General features: G+C 41.1%; 1 protein-coding gene across 4 annotated transcripts in view; it reads left to right on the forward strand.

Annotated features, from left to right (window-relative positions):
* ANKRD17 (ankyrin repeat domain 17) overlaps positions 1–20,818 on the forward strand; it is a 90,213-nt gene that overhangs the window by 52,097 nt on the left and 17,298 nt on the right. For 2 of the 4 annotated variants that reach the window (XM_051620149.1, XM_051620151.1), the window contains exons 8-19: positions 3,748–3,985; positions 4,514–4,705; positions 5,093–5,202; positions 6,006–6,093; positions 6,792–6,919; positions 7,364–7,507; positions 8,094–8,196; positions 9,742–10,497; positions 17,001–17,149; positions 18,781–18,892; positions 19,063–19,208; positions 20,279–20,421. In XM_051620149.1, coding sequence (XP_051476109.1) covers positions 3,748–3,985; positions 4,514–4,705; positions 5,093–5,202; positions 6,006–6,093; positions 6,792–6,919; positions 7,364–7,507; positions 8,094–8,196; positions 9,742–10,497; positions 17,001–17,149; positions 18,781–18,892; positions 19,063–19,208; positions 20,279–20,421 — 2,309 coding nt within the window. The remainder of the gene's footprint in view (positions 1–3,747; positions 3,986–4,513; positions 4,706–5,092; positions 5,203–6,005; positions 6,094–6,791; positions 6,920–7,363; positions 7,508–8,093; positions 8,197–9,741; positions 10,498–17,000; positions 17,150–18,780; positions 18,893–19,062; positions 19,209–20,278; positions 20,422–20,818) is intronic. The other 2 variants (XM_051620150.1, XM_051620152.1) reach the window with 2 other exon arrangements.

The following is a 20,818-nucleotide window of genomic DNA, read 5'->3' on the forward strand; positions in this document are numbered from 1 at the left end:
TTTGGAAAATGTGTCCAGCAGGTTGAAAGAGGTTCTCCTCCTCCTCTGCTCTGCCTGGTGAGACCACACCTGGAGTATTGTGTCCAGTTCTGGGCTCCCCAGTTCAAGAGGGACAGGAATTTACTTGAGAGTATCCAGTGGAGGTTACAAGGATGATGAAAGGACTGGAATCTGTCTTATGAGGAGAGGCTGAGAGACCTGGGGCAGTTTAGTCTGGAGAAGAGAAGACTGAGAGGGGATCTTAGTAATGTTTGTAAATATCTGAAGGGTGGGTGTCAAGAAGGAGGGGCCAATCTCTTTTTCAGTGCTGCCCTGTGATAGGATGAGGGGAAATGGCACCAAGCTACAACACAGAAAGTTCCTCCTCAACATGAGGAGAAACTTCTTTACTGTGAAGATAAAGGAGCCCTGGGACAGGGCCCAGAGAGGTTGTGGAGTCTCCTTTTCTGAAGACTTTCAAGACCCATCTGGATGCATTTGAGTGACCTGCCCTAGGTGATCCTGCTCTGGCAGAGGGTTGGACTTGATGATCTCCAGAGGTCCCTTCCAACTCCTAACATTCTGTCATTCTTGTGAACTACTCCGATTTTTGGATAATGTTTTTTTTGCCATAGAACACAAATACAAGCTTTTCATGTTATTAGCCTTGTGTGGCCTCATGTTGTGAACCTGTGGTGATAGAGGAGTGCTGCAATTCCTTTATTTAGTCTTCGCTTTCCTGAAATAACTAATGTTTCTAAAATCAGCCAGTTATGTCTATTCAAGGAAGCTAATGGCTTCAGATAGGGAATCATTAACAGAAACCATTATACTTCTTGAGAAGTCATTAGAAGGAAGGCATGTGGATAAACAGAACTTAAGCTATTGTTTATCACACTCTGAAATCTTAATAGGTCAGCCATATGAGTATCAGGGGTGCTGTCCTTGCAGTGAGTGCTCTGGAAGGTGACAATAAACTTACCTTGTTTGATGTTGCAATAGCCTTCTCCTCAGAACAGCTTTATGACAGATCAGAAATTTACAGAGCAAGCTGCTATTTCATGGAGCAAGCCTTCTTTTCCTTGATGCCCTCTTCCCCCCACCTTCTCCCTCTACCAACAGACTTTTTTATTTAGACTTTTATTAGGACTTAGTGAGCAATAGAAAAAAATAAATCTGTCCCCTGTATTTCTGGTGGAAACTGTTGCTAAGTGGGCATTTCCATGCTGCTGCTCTGGATTCACACAGTACCTTCAGTTCTGCTTCAGACAGGGAGCAGCTTTCTATAGCAGTACTTTAGAAGGTGTCAGTCTGAAGTAAAGCAAGGCAGAGGCTTCTCATCTCAGCATGTTTTTCTGCAGAAACAGCTGTTACTCTTCAGTAGCAGAAGGCAACTATCTTGTTTAGAGTAGCATTGATCTTGGACATGGGTTACAGAATTGTTTCTTTGTGGCTGAGCACTTCGATACAAGCCAGTGAGCCTGTTGAATCCTTGCCCTACAAGGCATTCGGGGAGACTTGTGACTGAGCTTTTTTATAGGCAGCAGTTAACGCTGGTTTGATGCAAATGAGGTGTTGGACAACGTGACCTGCCTTGTGGGAGCAGAAAGCAGGTTTGTCTAGTTTATGCTTCCTGTTACTGGAGTGTATCTTCACAGTGAGGGCTGAGCACTGATTGCCCACAGTGGCTGATCTTGGAAATGCACCTAGTTTATTTGTGCAGGTTGATTAGACGACTTTCTGTCCTCTAATAGCAGTTTTGAGGCTTTTTCTAGCTGTTGGAGAAGAGCCGAACAGCACTGCCCCTTTGCAAGCCTTGCTAAAAGCACGGATCAAATTTTCTCCTGTGGTTAAACACCAGCAGATTCTCAAGGCTGCTTGGCCCATATAAAAACCTTTGAAGCATACCTTTATACTGCTGTTTGCCAGGCTTGTTGGGAATCAGGGATGATTAGTGAGAAGTCTGGCCAGAGCCTGATGGTTGAGGCACGGTCTGCATTTCCCTGAGGAAAAATTCTTTATGGAGTCTTGGAGTTTCTCCCTAAAATAGTATTGTCATTTGATTTAAAAGGTGAATACGTCCTAGTTAGTGTCCTAGATATTTTTCTGAGAAGAAATCATGTTTTGCTCCCTGGATATCAAAAGAAAGTATGAAACACTTAAGAAAGTGAAATGTAAAAAAGCCAGATGCAGTTTGGTGTTTTGTCTGGAAAAGAGCTTGTTAGGGTTGTGGTTTCTACTTGGCAAGGGTAGCAACGGCAGCGATTTGCTGCCTCTGATTAGTTAATCTGAGATCAAGGTGTACTTACCTCGTTCAGTGACATCCTTGGAATAGCCTTGTGTGCCTGGCAGGCTGCTCTTTCTTCTCTGCAGCCCTCCTGTGTTCTATGTGTCAGACCTCTTTATGGTTATTGTTAAATTGGAATGATGGCAGCTTCCTCATGGAGAAAACCAGCTTGGAGAGTTTGTGCTGTTGTTGGACCGTGGTGACCCAACAGCTCTCTGCTCTGTCTAAACAGAAGCAGAACTGAATGGCAGCTGGATATGTCACTGTCAGGGATCCAGTGTCAACATACAGCTGAAAAGCCACTTCAAATAGTTCCTGCATTTATGGCATACTCAAAACGTGACGAAGATCCTGTGCTTAAATGTTTTCTCTGTTTATAAAGGAAGAAAGCAAACTTAGGAGCTTGGTAAAACAAGTTTGACAGCATGATAATGGCAGGATTTTCCAGATACCAAGGGAAGGCTGTAGTTCAGGTGGTTCCTGTGGTGTATGAGGAGCCCCTGAGAAATGGCCTTTTTTTGGCTTCTCTCTTGGAGGGAGAAAGTAACCCCTGACTGCTATTAAACTGAGCAGTGAAATAGTTTTGCAGGAGCCAAAGTGTTCTTTTCTGCCTCCCTCCCCAAAAGCTGGGAATCTGTAAATACTCAGAGACATGTGAGGACAAACTGTATTCCTGGCAGGTGTTCTTTTTATAACTAAAATACACCATATTTAACAAATAATGCATCTGCTTTTTGAATTTAAAACAAAACTTCCTCTCTTTGACCAAGTGGGGAACATTGGCATTGAGTGACTTGTTTCCAGTGTGATAGTTTTGTAGTCTGTAGGAAGAACATCAAAACCTGTTCTTAGATCTAAGAGAACTATTTTTTTTAACAGAAATTTTAATACTCCCTTATTTATTAGACTGCCTATATTGTTAGTAGTGAGTTTGTTGGCAGAAAGCAAAATGAAATAAATTAAAGTGAGAAATACATTACAGTGGTAACTTATTCCTTAGAATTTGTGCTCTTAGATAGTTTTGCATGTAGTTTTGTACCTACAGCAAAGAGGAGTAGTGGGTGTTAGAAGATTTTGCTTTTGTTCTTGTGGAAGAGGCAAGCTTCTAAAATAGTATCCAACACCCTATCAAGTGTTTGGGTTTTGGTTTTGTTTGTTTTTTCCCACCTGACTAAGGTGATCCCAAACACTTGAGCTTCAGTCTGATACAAAGAAGTTGACCAGCTTGTTACTTACACCATCAAAAGGAAAGTTTGATACGTGGTTCACAGAATTTTAGTTTTGAATTTTCTTCAGCTGCCTATTTAATAGTAGCCCTTTAGCCTTTATCCAAACACTGTTAAGCAATTTAATTATATTTTTGGACTTCTTGACTCACTTGTTTCCCTCTGTCTTCTGAGTGAATTTGAGTAGGTGACTTCACAAGAGGAGGAATTAGTCTGTTTTGTCAGCCTGTTGATTTTGGTTTTTTGAATTCCTAGGATGGCCATGTGGAAGTGGCAAGATTACTTCTGGACAGTGGAGCTCAGGTGAACATGCCTGCCGACTCTTTTGAGTCTCCATTGACTTTGGCAGCCTGTGGCGGGCACGTTGAGCTGGCAGCTTTGTTAATTGAACGTGGAGCTAACTTGGAGGAGGTCAACGATGAAGGATACACACCACTGATGGAAGCAGCTAGAGAAGGCCATGAGGAGATGGTGGCCCTATTGCTTGGTCAAGGTAACTGTTGTGCCTTCCATGGACTGCAATTCAGTAGTTATCTGCATATGTGGCAGGGAAGCTAAATAACTTAATTTTGTTTCCTTCTTGTACAACTTCTGAACTTCTCTGCTTCCCCCCCCTTTTTAACGTTTGTTTCTTTTTAGCAAAATCTCCTTTGCTGTACTCCCTTACTTGTTAAGTGGTCATTCTGACCTGTTCTTCAAAGCAGGTTTGCATTTGTCAGACATCAAATAGCAAACGGTTCACGTGATTAACTTGCACTCTGCATGATGGCCTTGGCCAATCTGGAGATGGTGTTATTGCTGAAAAGCTGTAGAGAAATATGTTGAGGTCTTCTGAGGCATTTCCAAAGTAATTAAATATAGTTTACATCTTTTAGTTTGATACATTGTGATTTTAGAAGAAAACTTCTGCAGCTCTAGAAATGAGATTGGTGGTAAGATGTGCATGGAATTAGCTTTGTCTGCTGATACTCATCTCATTTCTGATGCATGTGTGGTTTTGATGTTTTTGTTTTGTTTTAAGGAGCAAACATCAATGCTCAAACAGAGGAGACACAAGAAACAGCATTAACTCTGGCTTGCTGTGGAGGTTTTTTGGAGGTTGCAGATTTTCTTATTAAAGCAGGAGCTGACATAGAACTTGGTTGTTCCACACCTTTGATGGAGGCTGCTCAGGAGGGTCATTTGGAGCTGGTTAAATATTTATTAGCTGCAGGTATGGAGTAATTTCGTTACCAGTTTTGTGGAAACTTACTGTAATTTTTAGAGAAAAATATCTTTTTGCCGTATTAACTAAATGTTCATTAGCAACTTCTTGAAGCTGACTGCAAAGACTTGTGGAACTTTAAGTAATAAAATAGTTGGACCCTAATTTACCTTTTGAAGAGCAAGTTGATGTAATCTTGCTTGGAATGGAATCTCTAGTTTGTTTTTGAATTTGTCTAGAATATGATTAAGTTGTCAGTTTCATAGGTATTGGACTGGACGGGGGAAGTTAAAAATTTGCTATCTCATCTGGTAAAGATTATGAAGAGACTTTCATGTTTTCTGTCATGAGTTTCATAAAGCTTATAACCTTACATGCTTGTTATTGCTGGTTCAGGGGCTAATGTGCATGCAACAACAGCAACAGGTGACACAGCACTGACATACGCCTGTGAAAATGGTCACACTGATGTAGCAGATGTCTTACTTCAGGCAGGTGCAGATCTGGTAAGTCCTTGCCTTTACAACATTTAAATAGGAAAGAAAATTACTAATGTGTTTTTGGGTTTTTTTTGTCCTGTCTTCATTGCCGAAAACTGAATTAATTTGCTGCTAATTCTTATATTAGAATTATATTTTAACTTTTTTCTTTTAACCAAGTGAGAATAGGTTGTGCTTTTTTAGTGGATTTCAAGCTGTTCAATTACCTGAAAGTGCTTAGGTCAAGTATAGTGCTTTGCCTTTTGACATCTAAAGCATTTCCAAGCCATTCAAGGTTACTTGTACAGAAAAACAGGGGAATTTGTTCTTGTGTCATATGTAGCCTGGAATGGTGTTCAGCTTTGAATTGTTGACCTGATTATGGGTTAGTACTTGTACCTGCAAATCTGTTACATTCCTTGTGCAGCAGACAGTTCTGTCCTGATGTGATCTATTGGGTGTACTGTAATGAAATTAAGATGAGAGGTGAATTGATTTTTACATCTCAGTAGGCTGGTAGACCAGTATGTTATTAAAAAGTGAAGTTAAGCATGACAAAACACATTTTGTTCAGCTAAAACCTTCACCAATTGCTTGAGTGCTTCTTATCCAGGAGTCTCAGACCTGTATAAAGGTAGGTAAATAGTTTCATCTGTCTGCAAGATAAATTCAGTTCAAATGTTACACAAATTTTTACGTCTGTAGTCTGTGAAACAGTAAAAAGGGATTTTCCATATCTGGTATCTTTCCATTCAAAACAAAAGGCTGAATTCCATCCTTTCATATGTGCTACTTCTGGATTTTGAATTTGAAGCCTTTTTCTGCTCTAGGAGCATGAATCGGAAGGTGGAAGAACTCCTCTCATGAAAGCTGCAAGGGCAGGCCATGTTTGCACTGTTCAGTTCTTGATTAGCAAAGGTAAGACTGTGAAAACATGTTAGTTTTCCTGCTGTTACAAATACTCAGAGTTAAGAACATGTCAGTGCTACTGTGAAACTTCTGTGGGTTTGTTTCAAATAATTTAACTCGGGTAGGTCATTTGCTATCAAACTAGATGCGTAATGATCACTTCTGGTTTCTGGTGAGATTGGTGCGAATGGCAGCTACTTCTAAAAATAGTTGTATTCACAGCTGCAGTAGTTGTAGTGGTTACTGGATATCTCTGTGCTCCTGGTGCAGCTTTTAAGTACTGTCTTTTGAGAAGTTTAATGATCTGCTTGCTGGAGCTGAGGTGCATGGTTCCACATGCTGGATCTTGGCATTTTTTGTTTGTTTGTTTTTGTTTTTTTTAAAAAGAGACAGAGCCTTGACACAGTTGCTGACAAATCTAAAAGCAATAGATTCATCTGCTGTGTCATGTTCTGTACCTATAATGTAGTCATTAGAACAGGGAGTTGGGAGTGCTAGTCCAGGTAGGGTTACGTTTCTTTTTGTGGCATGTTAAATGGTCTTCTGATGATAGTAATAGTTGACTATTAATTTTGTCAGTTGTAAGACTGCAGCCATGGAGGAGGATGTTTTCATATTTAAGAAAAAAGTTAACTTCCAGTCACTTGTGGTAGAAGAGAGCCAGTGGAATTGTTTGTAAATAACTTTTCCCCCCTTTTTTCTTGAAGGAGCAAATGTGAATAGGACCACAGCAAACAATGATCATACAGTCCTGTCACTGGCCTGTGCTGGAGGTCATTTGGCAGTTGTGGAGTTACTGCTGGCTCATGGTGCTGATCCAACACACAGATTGAAGGTTTGTTGCTCACTTACCTGATGTTCCTCTGAGGTAGTCATTCATTCATCTAAAAACTAATGATAACCAAGCAAATTTGCTCCTTGTGTATTCTCTGCAACTGACCCAACATCTCATGATTTCAGCTGAAGTAAGGTGCAATTTCCCCAAGCAGGCAGTGTGCTCCTGAACCTATTTAGAGAAGCTGGGAGGAGTGCAGGTCTGTTGGTTACCATAAATGCAAAGGTTACACTCCAGTTGTAAGGACATCATGGGGGAAGATTTTGAGAAGTACTAGTTTCCTTGAAAATACTTTGTAGTCCTTCAGTTTAGATTGGACTTAACTGCAGATGAATATTTGTTAATGTAGTCTAGATAAGTACTGTGTCATGTCTGCTAAAGTGCTCCAGTGTGGTTGTGTTCTGATGATGCTGTTTTCTAATGCCGTGATCTTTCCCTCTTCAGGATGGATCAACTATGTTAATAGAGGCAGCAAAAGGTGGTCATACCAGTGTGGTTTGTTACCTGCTAGATTATCCAAACAACTTGCTTTCTGCTCCTCCACCTGATGCTACTCAGCTGACCCCACCATCCCATGATTTAAATAGGGTAAGATTTCAGGGCTTGTTACTTGTGGATTTGTGGGGCTCTTTTGCATTTCTTCTTGCAGCTTACTCAAGAGTGTAAAAGTCAGTCTTGTCATTTCACGAACCGTTGAACTATAGGTGAACACACTGAAAATTACTTGGAGCTGTTGTGAAAATGGTGAAGGCTCTTTGAGTATCACTGTGCAGTGCTTTCATCATTGGTCTTACTGCTCTATACGTATTACGGGAAAAAATAATGAGGGGCAAAAAACAACCCAGCGAGTGAAAAGGTCTGCTTTAATGAGACTTTTCAGAAGTACATTTGTAGCCCATTATAGCTTGTATTTTCTTTACCATAGTCTGGCACTCTACCGTGCTGAGATAGGTGTTGTTTGGGAAGTAATTTCTTAGGTTAAAGATGCAAAGTATATAGAAGTCAAATGATCTCCAATTATTAACTCTTGAACTCGGCATATTAAAAAAAAAAGTATTAAATGTTATTAGTCACCATTACGGTCTGCTTTTCTAACAGGTTTTGTTTACCTTCTATTGAATTATAACTAGATTAGCGTATGAGAAAAGTAATCTGTTAGTATCCAACATTTTAGGCTCCTCGTGTACCAGTGCAGGCGCTGCCCATGGTCGTCCCACCCCAGGAGCCTGACAAACCCCCTGCTAATGTCGCTACAACCCTTCCCATCAGAAATAAAGGTCAGTCTTAGTTCTGGAGCTTATTTTCTACATATCCTTCCTAGGTAGAAGATAGAGGGTTGCACTTCTAGCAGGGTAGTTCCTATGAAGAGTGTTTATGGATTCAGTCAAGGAAACTGCAATTACTATTTTTTTTAGGATTTGCTTATCTGCCAAATATGAAGTATCAGTCATCTAACCCTGTAATCATAAAGCGTCAAGAAATCTGCCTAAGTAAATATGTTAAAATTCATATTAGTCTGACATACTGGACTAATGCAAAATGTCACCCAGAAGCCTATATAAATTTCACAATGGAAGTTGTAAAAACAGTGTTAATCTCCATATCATAGTTGATTTTGATAACTTGTGTTTGCTTAGGGTAGCAGTCTTGGAGTGGGTTTGACTAATTTGACTGAAGGCGGAATTTCTTGTGCTATAAAATATTTAGTCTGATGTGGCTCAGGTCCTCCCAGGACTAAATTTGCATTTATTTTGATATTGCCATTTTGACACCTAACACTTTCTGTCCTTAAGAATGCTCTTCCAAAACAATTTTTTTTTTATCAAGGATCAGCAATAGTGCAAATACAGGCGTGCATGTCATAAAATTAATACTGTGTGTACACTTGTATTGTTCTGGAAATACAGCGAGGATGACTGGAAGAAACTGGGCACCTCCACTGACTCAGATCCCGAGTTTTGATTTGCCTTTCGCCCTTCAAAATTAACCGATTGTTCCTTCTCCAACCGGTATGGCAGACCATGTCAGCTGTGTTACTGTGGACTTCTTCATAAAAGATGAATTGGATTAGTCCATCGCTCGTTCTTACAGGAAGGCTGAAATATTTGCCTTGCCTGGGCAGAGAGCTGAGTTTTGACACAGGCAAAAATCATGTCTGCTATGGATAAAATGTAGTGGCTAAACATACCCTGTTAGATCACCTTAAATCTAAATGACTATCCTGGGTTCTAGCGCTGTTTGTCAACTGAGCAAAGCTGGATACCTGTAGTGAAAGGATTCAGTGGTCCTAGGAAGTTTAGTGCTTCCTAAAATGTACTGAGTTACTCACAAAACCGGTGGCCTAGAGCAGGTCACCTGTCCCTCGAGATGTTTTTGCATCACTTTTGCTGTGCTTTCAGGGCAGTAACCAGACGTGTGTCTTAACACAATACCAGACACAAAACACCAAGCAAAGAGACAGCATATCCTTTCCTTTTGTTTCCATTTGTCTTGTAGCACCACTTGGTAACAGCGGCTCTTGAGACAATGGCTTCATTTGGCAAAAGCATACCCATTGTTGGAGTAAATCTGTCAATGTAGCTCAGAGTTGTTGGGGATGTATGTGCAGTAATCTGTCCCCTTAAATGCAATCTGACTGCTGTATTCAAATTGATAGCCAAAGATATTGTTTTCTTGGAGGGCCTTTCAGTACACGCTGACCTTCTGTGGGTGTTGTGTCTTGGTGCATAACCGGCCATTTAGCATCCCAGCAGTAGCTCTATAATGAGGATGCCATTCATATGCACTTCCATTGGTTCTGAGGGGGTTTCTTTTTCACACAGCTGCTTCTAAACAAAAGTCCAGCAGTCATTTGCCAGCAAACAACCAGGATGTACAGGGTTACATCACCAATCAGTCTCCAGAGAGCATTGTAGAAGAGGCTCAGGGCAAGTTGACAGAGCTGGAGCAGAGGATAAAAGAAGCCATAGAGAAGAACGCTCAGCTGCAGTCTCTGGAATTGGCACACGCTGACCAGCTCACCAAAGAGAAGATTGAGGAGCTGAACAAGACGAGAGAGGAGCAAATTCAGAAGAAGCAAAAGATTTTGGAGGAACTGCAGAAAGTGGAGCGAGAGTTACAGCTGAAAACTCAGCAGCAGCTAAAAAAGCAGTATCTAGAGGTAAAAGCCCAGAGAATTCAGCTCCAGCAGCAGCAGCAGCAACAGTCTTGCCAACATCTGGGACTACTGACTCCTGTTGGGGTAGGAGAACAACTCTCAGAGGGAGACTATGCACGATTACAGCAAGTGGACCCCATCTTGCTTAAAGATGATCCTCAGCAAGCTGCTGCGCAGACGGGTTTTGCACCAATTCAGCCTCTGGCGATGCCACAAGCTTTGCCTCTGGCAGCAGGTTCCTTACCTCCAGGGTCCATCGCAAATCTTACAGAACTGCAAGGTGTTATAGTTGGACAGCCAGTTTTGGGCCAAGCACAACTAGCAGGGCTGGGGCAAGGAATACTGACAGAAACACAGCAAGGGTTAATGGTAGCCAGCCCTGCTCAGACGCTCAATGACACGCTGGATGACATCATGGCAGGTGGGTTTATATTGTTATGAGCAGGTATAATATTTGCTTGACCAGTTGAGGGTATGTCCACTTATTTATGTATGTGTGTGTGTGTTTGTGTATTCCTGCTAGCTCTACAGCAAGTACCACTAGCCTTCTGATCCCTGTCTTGAGGAGCTCAGAAAACTAGTCTTAACTTTTCAATTTGCAGGGTTGCTTTTCCTTTTGTTGAGCTCTAACTGGTGCCTGTTTGTCAGGTTGGTATGTCAGAAGTGGCATTTTTAACTCACCATAGTCTGGGGGGAATGTGCTAGGGTCTAACAGTTTTGTTTTGGCCTGTTTGTAGCTCAGGACAACACATGTTGACGATACTGGTTAGTACTTTGGACTTGCTATGTGGGGACTGACTCGGAAGAAGCTTTGAGCAACTATAGCACCATGTTAAGCCTATAATCTGTAAGGAACCTGTAGGCTTGCCTTGTGAATCAGAGCTGCTCTATTTAGCCTTGAATAGTCTACCTATTGGAAGTTTTTGCCTCTGTTTGGAAAAAAAGATAATAATCCTACTTTTAAAAATGTCTAGGCATAAAAAAACAAATCTAGCCTTACCATATTCTTAATCACTTTGGAGAATTCTTTACCCAGCAACACCTATGCTTTAAGGCTTTAAGTAGCAAAATGAAAGAATGAAACAGGTTTTAAATACCATTGGAAATGTTAGTCAGTGTGGCTTTACACCCACTTCAGTTGCACTGTATTCCCCTTTCCATGCTAAAGTAGTTGCTGAAATAGTCATTTTGACTACTCAGCTAAATACAGATTAACTGTTAGGAGATGACGTTAAAATCACAGAACTTACTGAAAACTTACTCAAGTGCTCTTGGTGAAGTTGGTCAACTTTTGGTTTTGAAAGTGCGGTCTATTTTGACAAGTCTGCTTTGTAAAGCATCTTAGGATGAGGGGCATGTGCCAGAAGAAAGGCAGATCTCTGAGACTGTTTTAGCTCAAGAGGTGTGGAGCTGGTATACACTCCCAAGAGTTACTGGTGTACAGTAATGGTGCAGAGTAAATAGAAGATAATGTAAAAAATACCAAGTGGTGATTGTTTAAAGTACTTGGAACAACACTTTTCAAATGAGGCACCAAATGAGCAACCTGACACTCAGGCAAAGCCTAATTAAAGATGACTGAAACTTAGGGGAGCCACAGAGGTTCTTTTCTGAAAATCTGGTGTTAGTATGTCTAGGCTTCAATTCTGATTAGAAGCTGTCAATGGATAAAAACAAACTGAATGCATGAAAAAGTAGATAAAAGCACGTCCATCACGCATTGTTAGTGAAGATTTCTCTCAGGTGCAGCTGCTGGGATACATAATACCAGCTACTTAATTCAAGAGATGGAATTAACTACAGTTCTTGGCTACTTATGAAGAATCTGTGCAATGCACTTGAGTTGTGTTTAACTGAAAGTTTTAGTAAGGACGTTTGCTATGTTTTTAACTGCATATAGCATCTTGAGAATCTGCAATTTTAGGTCATCTGCAATGTACCCAAATGCTCATACAGTGCCTTTTTTGGGAAGGTCAGGTGTTTCCAACGTGCATTTGAGTGAATGCTTTTGTACTGCTTGGGCCTGGTTCTTGGTATGGATGCACACACGTTCAGTTGGGAATGAGGACTAAATTAATCGAGTCATAGAATGCCTTGGGTTGGAAGGGACCTTTAAAGGTTGTCTAGTCCACTCCCCCTGCAGTGAGCAGGGACATATTTAAACTAGATGAGGTTGCTCAGGCCCCTGTCAAACCTGGTTCCAGGGATAGGGCATCTACCACCTCTCTGGACAACCTGGGCCAGCATTTCACCATCTTCATTGTAAAACATGTCTTTATTGTAACTAGTCTAAATCTACCCTTTTTTAATTTTAAAACCATCACCCCTTCTACCACAACAGGCCCTGCTAGGAAGTCCCTCCCCAGCTTTCCTGTAGGCCCTCATTTAAGTATTGTGGAAGGTCACAGTAAGGTCTCCCTGGAGCCTTCAGCCCTGGAGCCTTCTCCGTGCTGAACAACCCCAACTTGCTCAGGCTTTCCTCACAGCAGAGGTGCTCCAGCCCTCTGATCATTTTTTGTGGCCTCCTCTGGACTTGCTCTTAACAGTTCCATGTCTTTCCTATGCTGAAGACTCCAGAGCTGTGGGGAGGTCTCGGCAGAGGGGCAGAGTCACCTCCCTCAACCTGCTGGCCATGCTGCTTCTGATGTGGCCCAGGACATGGTTGGTGTCTGGGCTGCCGGCACACATAGCTGTTTCATGTCCAGTTTTTCATCAACCAACATCCCCAAGTCCTTCTCGCAGGGCTGCTCTCAGTCCCTTCATCTCCCAGCAAATTGAGCTCTGGAAGGGATTTGTGGCAAGTCTGTGAAAAGCTGTACAGATGTAGTTCCATCTTTGCTTGTCTGTTAAGTGGCTAATTTTAGGGTTGTTTTTTTTTTTTTTTAAATGGGAGTGAGTTTTAAGAGTTTTTTTAAGCTACCTTGTGGGATGAGTCAGTTTTAACTGTGACTGCTAAATTAATATATAAGAAAGAATATGCATGCACTGTAAGTCCTTCAGAGAGAAATCAGGAGGTTCTGTCTCACTTAGGACCTGTGCAGGAGCCCCAGAGATCAGAGGATGCAAGCTTATCTGTACTGGTGTAACTATAGCTGCCCCTCATCCATGCAAATAGATCATAAGTGCACTTAGACCTTTGTCCTTGGAATATCGAGAGACTTTTCATATATTGCTAGGCAGCAGGCTTTGTGTGGGACTGAGCCTGTGATAGTCCACCTTTCAGACTATAACTAATAATCCTCAAACTTCAGGTGTGGGATGGTTTTCAGGTTTCACCTGTGGAGCTGTTAGTGCCTAGAAGCAGTGCTGTGTGTATTTGAATTCAGAACATCACTTAAGGACTCCTGTAGTTCACGGCATGTTACGCATCTGAAGTGCTGCGTGTTCATTTTAAGTATGCGTGGCAGGAACCTAGCTTTTAATAACTTAAGATACTACAGAGAAATTGGGGGGACAGTAGACAAAATTGATGTGGAACAAGCCTGTAGAGTTGGCTTGAATAAGTTGGAAGGAGCTCGTTAATCTTGTAACCTTTTGGGGTGCTTTTTTTCAGTCCCTCATCTCGGCTTGTTGCGATGTCATGTGGAACAGTACTCTTACACATCTACTGTTGTCATTACCAGAAATAAGGAATAAAGGCATAAGAACAATTCTGGGCCCACAGTCAACCAACAACAGTAGGAAAGTTATTGGTCAGCATAAAGTTCAAGTGGGATTACAGAGGTGCTTGCTTTCTGTAACATCTTGCACTTGGTGAAAATGCAAAGTGTTCAAGGAAGCAGCAGACTTGAACAGCACAAACAACCTCATGTTCCTTAATAAAATGTCAGGCTTATTTCCAGACAAGCATTTTGATTTAGGATATGTAGATCAGTGAGGGAAAAATCCTGTTGGCTCCAGTGTTACACATCGTGTTAATTTTTAGGTTTTTTAATGTGTCAGCTTGGCTGTTTGCTTTATTGGTGCTGCATTTGTAAGCCAAATGCTTCTCTGGATGGTGAGACTGTTGGGCATGGGGAGAAGGTAGCAGCTGTGAGGCTGTACTTCTCTTAATTGAAGCTAAGAGAAAGTTGAGGTGTCCAGAAGGAAATCAATATGAAGAGCAGCTGTGCTCCTAATATCAGTAAGCACAAAAGTGATTGTTGACTTGAATAACCAAACAAATGGGAAAGATTTTGACTAGAGTAGTCCAGCAGTGCTGGGAGTGTCAGTATTCTGACAAAGAAGCTTGACCTTGTTTCTTAATGTGATTAAGACTGGTAGCTGGTCCTGTGCTGAGGCACATGTATACTAAAATACTCTAGTAATGGACTAATTTTGAGGACTTAGTTATCCCAAGCATGATGTTTTCATGTTCAAACACAGACTTCTACTTAAATTTTGCCACCGGTCCTTTAGAGTAGATTGATGGACAGAGGGGAAGGATAAACCTTTGGCAGTGCATTTATATTTAATGATTAAGCTAGTTACTCTTCACTGCTCAAAACTGTTGTGAAATCTTTTGGCTTATTGAAAACTTTTTAATATATTTGTTTAAGCAACTGTAAAGATTCTGTTCATCACCCTTGGCATGTTCATTACAAATTCGAACTCTACACAGGTGATGTTGAAATAAATATAATCACAGTCATTACCCAGAAAAATTAATAACTTGTCTCAGTAAATGTGCCGTGGGGACACAAACTATATTTGTCTGTGAGTTCTTGCTGAAGCACACTTGAAACATACTTAACACCATAACTGTAAGTCAATGTGCCTATTCTTCTCTACTAGCATGCATAAAAACTCCTTTAGAAGGGTTGTACAATAAAGGTTTTCTTCCTTGTGGAAAAAAGGGTGTTGGGTTTTAAACATATCTTTTTTTTTTTTTTTGGTTGGGTTTTTCCCGTCCTCTCCCTGCAACATCATGGGTGTAAAAATAGACTTCACCTCAGTTGAAACTTTCCTAACTACCTGGATGATTTTATATATATATATTTTTAAGTCTAAATATAATATAGTAGATGCTCCTCAGCCCCCATGGGACTACAGCAGTAATTCTTAGCAGCTGTTAAAAATAGATATTCTGCTGTAGCAGAGTTAACTTGTGTCAAACATGGACTGTTTGATGATCGTGCTTTGATATCATCCGAGTTAAGCATATTGGCTGAGTGTCCAGTCCATTTTGCCATCCTTATTGGCTTCTTTTGGACTAGATGTGAGAGTCAAGAATCATCATCCTTTATAAGTCCACTCCTGTTTTCTGCTGCTTTAACTTCCTCTTTGAACTTAAAAAAAGAGGGTAAATAACGCTGTTTTTTCCAAATTGCTTGTTAGGCCCATATATGCCAGGAGGGGAGCAAGAGCTGAACCTGACATCTTATCCTTCTATATGAAACCAGCTTGAAGTTGTGGTTTTAGGTTGTATCTCTAATTTACAGTCAGAATAAGGAACGAGATGAGCTGAAATCAATTGCTCCACTGAATGATATTTCCTTATCATCTTTGGCTAGTTCTCTGTACAAAACTCCTTATAGCCGTAGTTTTTGACCTTATGTCAAAATATTTCGACTTAGTGTCTTTGTTTCTTTTAATCTGTACCTGGTGTGATTTGTCTCATAAATTTGCAAAAGGGACTTGTAAGATAAAGATCAAGGGAGTTTGAGTCTTGATTTAAATACAAGGATAGTCACTCTTTTTATATTACAAGTTGGGGGTTCCCTCTTTCTCTCAATGATGTTCATGAGCTTTTTTGCTGGGATCTGGTGTAGAAAATCCAGAAATGAAAATAGTAATGGAAGAAAAACATAACTGTCTTACAGTGGAGGGAGTACATAAATTGGCATGTGAGGATACAATTTTTGTGGCATCTGTTGAGAAACTTACCACTTCAAGTGAAATATAGGAGCTAATTATCAATGCCTGGTGGCTAGGGGCACAGCTGATGATTGAACACCCGAAAAAGGAACAGGCCTTGGAAAGTTGGGGCTAAAGGGGCATTATTTTATTTTCCATAAGGTTCCTCAGTTGTGTGTGCTAGGTGAATACTATGTGGAAACTGCATTTTACAGTGAAAGGTGCCTTTGTCAACTTGAGAGGAGAAGGGTACAGTGCTTTACTTTGTCGATCATACCTGATAAAGACTTGAAGAAATATTGGAGAAAAGTCAGGGAGAAAAACATGGAGTTCTTTTAAGGGAAAAAACAAAGCAGGAAAATGAGTGTTTTTCCCCATAGGCTGTTTTAGCTTCAAGTTTGCTCTGTACTTTTAAACATTATCTGTATTAAATGAATTTCAGGGCAGTGTGGTGGTCGGTGCTATTTTGTGTCGTGTCAATATACTGTCATCACCTGTAAAATGGCATTACCTTTTGCTTATCCTAACACCCCTGACCAAACTCTTTGCAAAATGACTGTTGAAAAGCTTCTACTCCTGGTTTCAACATGTGAGCATCCTGACACTAGCACTGTTGCTTTTTCTATGTTTATGGGGGCCAGGGTGGTGGAGGTTAAAGGTTGGACAAACTATTATTATATGGGAATCTTTAGACTGTTTGAAGAAAAATTGCATAGATACCCATTGATTGAACTTGTCCTGTCCTGCTTCTCAAGGTGTGGAACTCCTGCTCAAAACAATGGCTGACTTGTAGGAAAGATTGTTGTTGTTTTAGATTTTACTTATTTATTCTAGAAAACGTGCCAATCTGATGCTTGCCTATTTCTTTGCTCTAATACAGTTAACCTTTTTCATAGTTGTTAAATTCAAAGAGTTAAAGGTTCAAAGACTGGTTTAAGTGTGTAGAAAATAAGTACTTGTGGAAAATAAAGCCCTTCTGGGAGTTCTGTCTGTCAGTGGGAGTTCTGTCCCACTGCCCATTTATTGTCATGTTAAACATTTGAAGAGAAATGTTTTGCTTTTACTAAGTGTAATTCTTCTGTTCAACAGCAGTGAGTGGAAGAGCATCTGCAATGTCAAACACTCCTACCCATAGCATTGCAACTTCTGTCTCCCAACCTCAGACACCAACTCCGAGTCCTATCATTTCTCCTTCAGCCATGCTACCAATCTACCCTGCTATAGATATTGATGCTCAGGTAAGTCTGCAGCTGGGAAACATGAAGCTGGTTTGCCTTCTGCATTCTGAATAATTCAGTGACAGCAAGCTGCTCTGGTTTGGAATGAGTTTGCTTCTAGGGACTTGCAGCTATTAAAAAGCCTGTAAAACTCCCCAGAGAGTTGCAACCCACTTTCCTGTGGCCCTCACTGAACAGAAGAGAAGGCCTTTGAACGACTAAACACTTGTCTTTCTCATTTCTTTGTTGTTGGAGTGATTATAAGAAACAGCAAACCTGTTTTCTGACAAATATTTTTCTGGCCTGATATCCTATGACAAAAATAATTCTTAAAATCTTGCACAGTGCTTTTGTGGTTGTGCCGGAAGTTGTTGGCCAGTGGTCACCCAGCTTGACAGAAGTATGAAAATATTAAAACTGGTAATTTCTGTAAGTTTTTCAACAAGAGGAAATAATTCAAGCTCTAATTTTCACTGAAGGAAAGTGCAAATGTCTTCTGTATTCGAAGTTATTTTTAAAAGAGCTGCTGCATGTTAACTTGCAGCTAGCATATGCAGGTGCCTGGTTAACATGGGTAAGATGTGGGCAGGGTGGAGAAAGAGGAGCAGCATGAGATTGTTGCAGAGAAAGGAAGTGGAACCTCTGGAAAACCTGTTGTGGCTACTTCAGCTTCTGGTGGCATTTGGCCTGGTTTCTGCAGTGACCACGTCCCAGAGCTCTTGCCACAACCTGGCCAGTCTTGTTAGCTGGTAGACACCAGTGCAGGGCAACGTTGTGATAAGTTGCCAGCTACCCTGGGTCAAAATAGAGTAAAACTATGATCTCATAGTAGCTAAGAAAAGGAGGCATGTTTGTGGGTTCTGGGTGTTCTTGTGTAAGTCGAGAGGTGTCATCTTGGTCAGTCCCTGTGCTGTTACTGCCAGTAATCCTCCCAGTTTCTCAGTTGCACTTTTCAGTAGGATGGTGGTCATTTACATGGGCCCTGGCAACACTGGGAAATTAAATGCACATTGTTTCATTGCAAGTATTTAATAGGCAGTCAAGGTTGATGTGAGCCTCTGTGCTGTTACCAAGATCTATCTACCACTAGAAATGCTCACTTGGAGATAATGTATGAGTGCTGTAAAGGGAAAAAACGTAAAAGCAGAGTATTAGCTCAGAAACTTCTGTGTATTTTCAGTTGTTTTGTTCTTTTGGATTACTGTGGTTTGTGGACTCCTTGTATCTGATTTCTACTGTTCAGGGACTTCAGCAACACTAGTGGTGAGATAGGGAATTTTCCCCCCTTTGGCTTAACCAGAGGGTTAAGAACTGAAGATTAAAATTCTTCATTCCACCATCTAAAGGTCACAGTCAAGCAGTGGTAATGGGGTTGATCTAGCTAGCCAAGCACAAATGAAATCTTGGTTCTTGAAGAATCTCAGTTCTTGTCGGGAGTGATTCATGAATCTCAACAGAGCTGACTGGAGAAGCAGAATCAGCTTGCACTCAAGAGATAGCTGTGAGGTAATCAGTAGGCATGCCTAAGCTTCTAGAAGCTTTTTTTTGGTCACAGGTCTTGTTGTACTTGGACTAATATGCAAGATAGCAGGGGTTGTGCTTGAAAAAGGAAATACTTACCTTGTTTTGTGTATGATTTCTGTTTCTTTTAGACTGAGAGTAATCATGACACAGCTTTGACACTTGCTTGTGCTGGTGGCCACGAAGAACTAGTACAGACACTGCTAGAGAGAGGAGCTAATATTGAACACAGGGACAAGAAAGGTAGGTATCTCACTGTGGCAGTCCACACCCTCTCTCCAGTGTGTCTCTGTAAATAAATACACAATATGCATAGGTATGATGTGGAGCTTTTAGGCTTGCTTTTGAGGGGATTTAACTTCTGTCACTGAAGCTCTGAATGTGGACTCTTCAAACATCCTTTGTCATTTCAGGGTTTACTCCGCTTATTTTGGCTGCTACAGCCGGCCACGTGGGTGTTGTTGAAATCTTACTGGATAATGGAGCTGATATTGAAGCCCAATCTGAGAGAACCAAGGACACTCCCTTGTCTCTGGCTTGTTCAGGAGGGAGACAAGAGGTGAAGTAAAACCTAAGTCTTTAAAAGCAGCGTGTAGGTTACTTATTGTGTCAGTGTACTCAAGTGATCTTCCAGAGAAGTTACAGTAACTTCACTCAGCATTCTGTTTCAGGGTGGTGTTCTTTTTAAAAAGGATGCAGAGAGTGTGATGGTTTTTAAGTTACGTATTGCAGCATGTCTGATATAAATTGCTTTTTCTCTTTTTCCAAGCTGGATGGGTGCTGTGCAGACAACCTCAAGGCTGGAGTCATTAGTGGTTCCTTCTGGGGCTCTGATCAGCATAATTAGATGTAGCTTAGAGTGAGCTCTGAGTGTTCTTGTTGAGAAGCTGGAGTTAGGCATGAGTCAGCTCCCTGTGTGAGCCGAGGGGCTTTGCTGATGGATTCTGGATAGACCATGTGAAACTGGACTGCTGCAGATGACTCTGGTATCTGCAGTGGAAAACTCACAGAACACTTTCAAGTGACTGATAAAAAGTAAATCTAGGGAACGTTGTGGGTTTTTTTAATTATGTGAAACACTGTATTTTGTGACTGGTGTCAGATCACCTTTCTCTCTCTGTGGCCATCTGGAAATTAATGAGGTTGGAGACACATCTCCCACTCCCACAGGTGACACTGTGGCATTTAAAAGGCGCTTACTTCCCTAGACAAAAGCTTACTGAAAACTTGTCACTCTTCTGGCCTGTTTTTAGTGCCATCTGGAAGATTTCATACTTTAGGGGGATTAGCTGCAGTGACAATGATGTGCCCTCTTGAAAAGGAAAAGGTCTGCTTTTTAAAAAGCTTCTCATAGCAGCCTTTGTGGCCGGTAGCCTTGTACAGCCATGGTGAATTTCTGCTTACCTTTTCAGAGATTTGCTTGATCTCTGTTTCCTGAACAGTATTTCTGGGAGGAATGCATCATGTTTTCTTCCATGTTTTTTGGAAAGAAGATGGGAAGCAACTGAGTAGAATCGTTTCCTCTCTGTTGGAAGATGTCAGTGGTATATTTAGGCTTGAAAAACATTTGCCCTGGATAGATCTGCAAGTTTGGGAGAAAACCAGATGTTATTTTTTAAAACACTGCAGGTGGTGGAGTTGCTGCTAGCTCGAGGGGCAAACAAAGAGCACAGGAATGTTTCTGATTACACACCTTTGAGCCTCGCCGCTTCTGGTGGCTATGTGAACATTATCAAGATCCTCCTAAATGCTGGGGCAGAAATAAATTCCAGGCAAGTTCCCTTTTCACCTTCTCTCATGTTGTTTTTTTTTTTTAGCATTCTGAGTTTTTACCCTTTCCAGAGGAGCAAAATCTTACTGTTCTTACATAATCACACCCAGTGTAGTGTTACATTTGTAGCAGGCCTCTTTCTTAAGTTAGAAACAAAAGATTTTGACTGTGCTTTTCTAATACTCTTTTAACTTCCATCTCCCTCTGTGTTTTTTGTTAACATCTTTCCCATATCTCTTTGTCAGAGATAGAAATGCTTCTTTTTGTGCTGGTTGGCCTGGTGGGTTGAAATGAATTCTGTGTTACTTGGTGAAGAAAGTGTGTGTGTTCATTTATACCTTTGTTTTCCCTGTGTAGCTGAGTGAAAGCTTTTTCTGTGTGTATTTGCATGTGTGTAA

This window comes from Apus apus, chromosome 4 (assembly GCF_020740795.1).
Source record: "Apus apus isolate bApuApu2 chromosome 4, bApuApu2.pri.cur, whole genome shotgun sequence".
In the NCBI taxonomy this organism is placed as follows: domain Eukaryota; kingdom Metazoa; phylum Chordata; class Aves; order Apodiformes; family Apodidae; genus Apus; species Apus apus.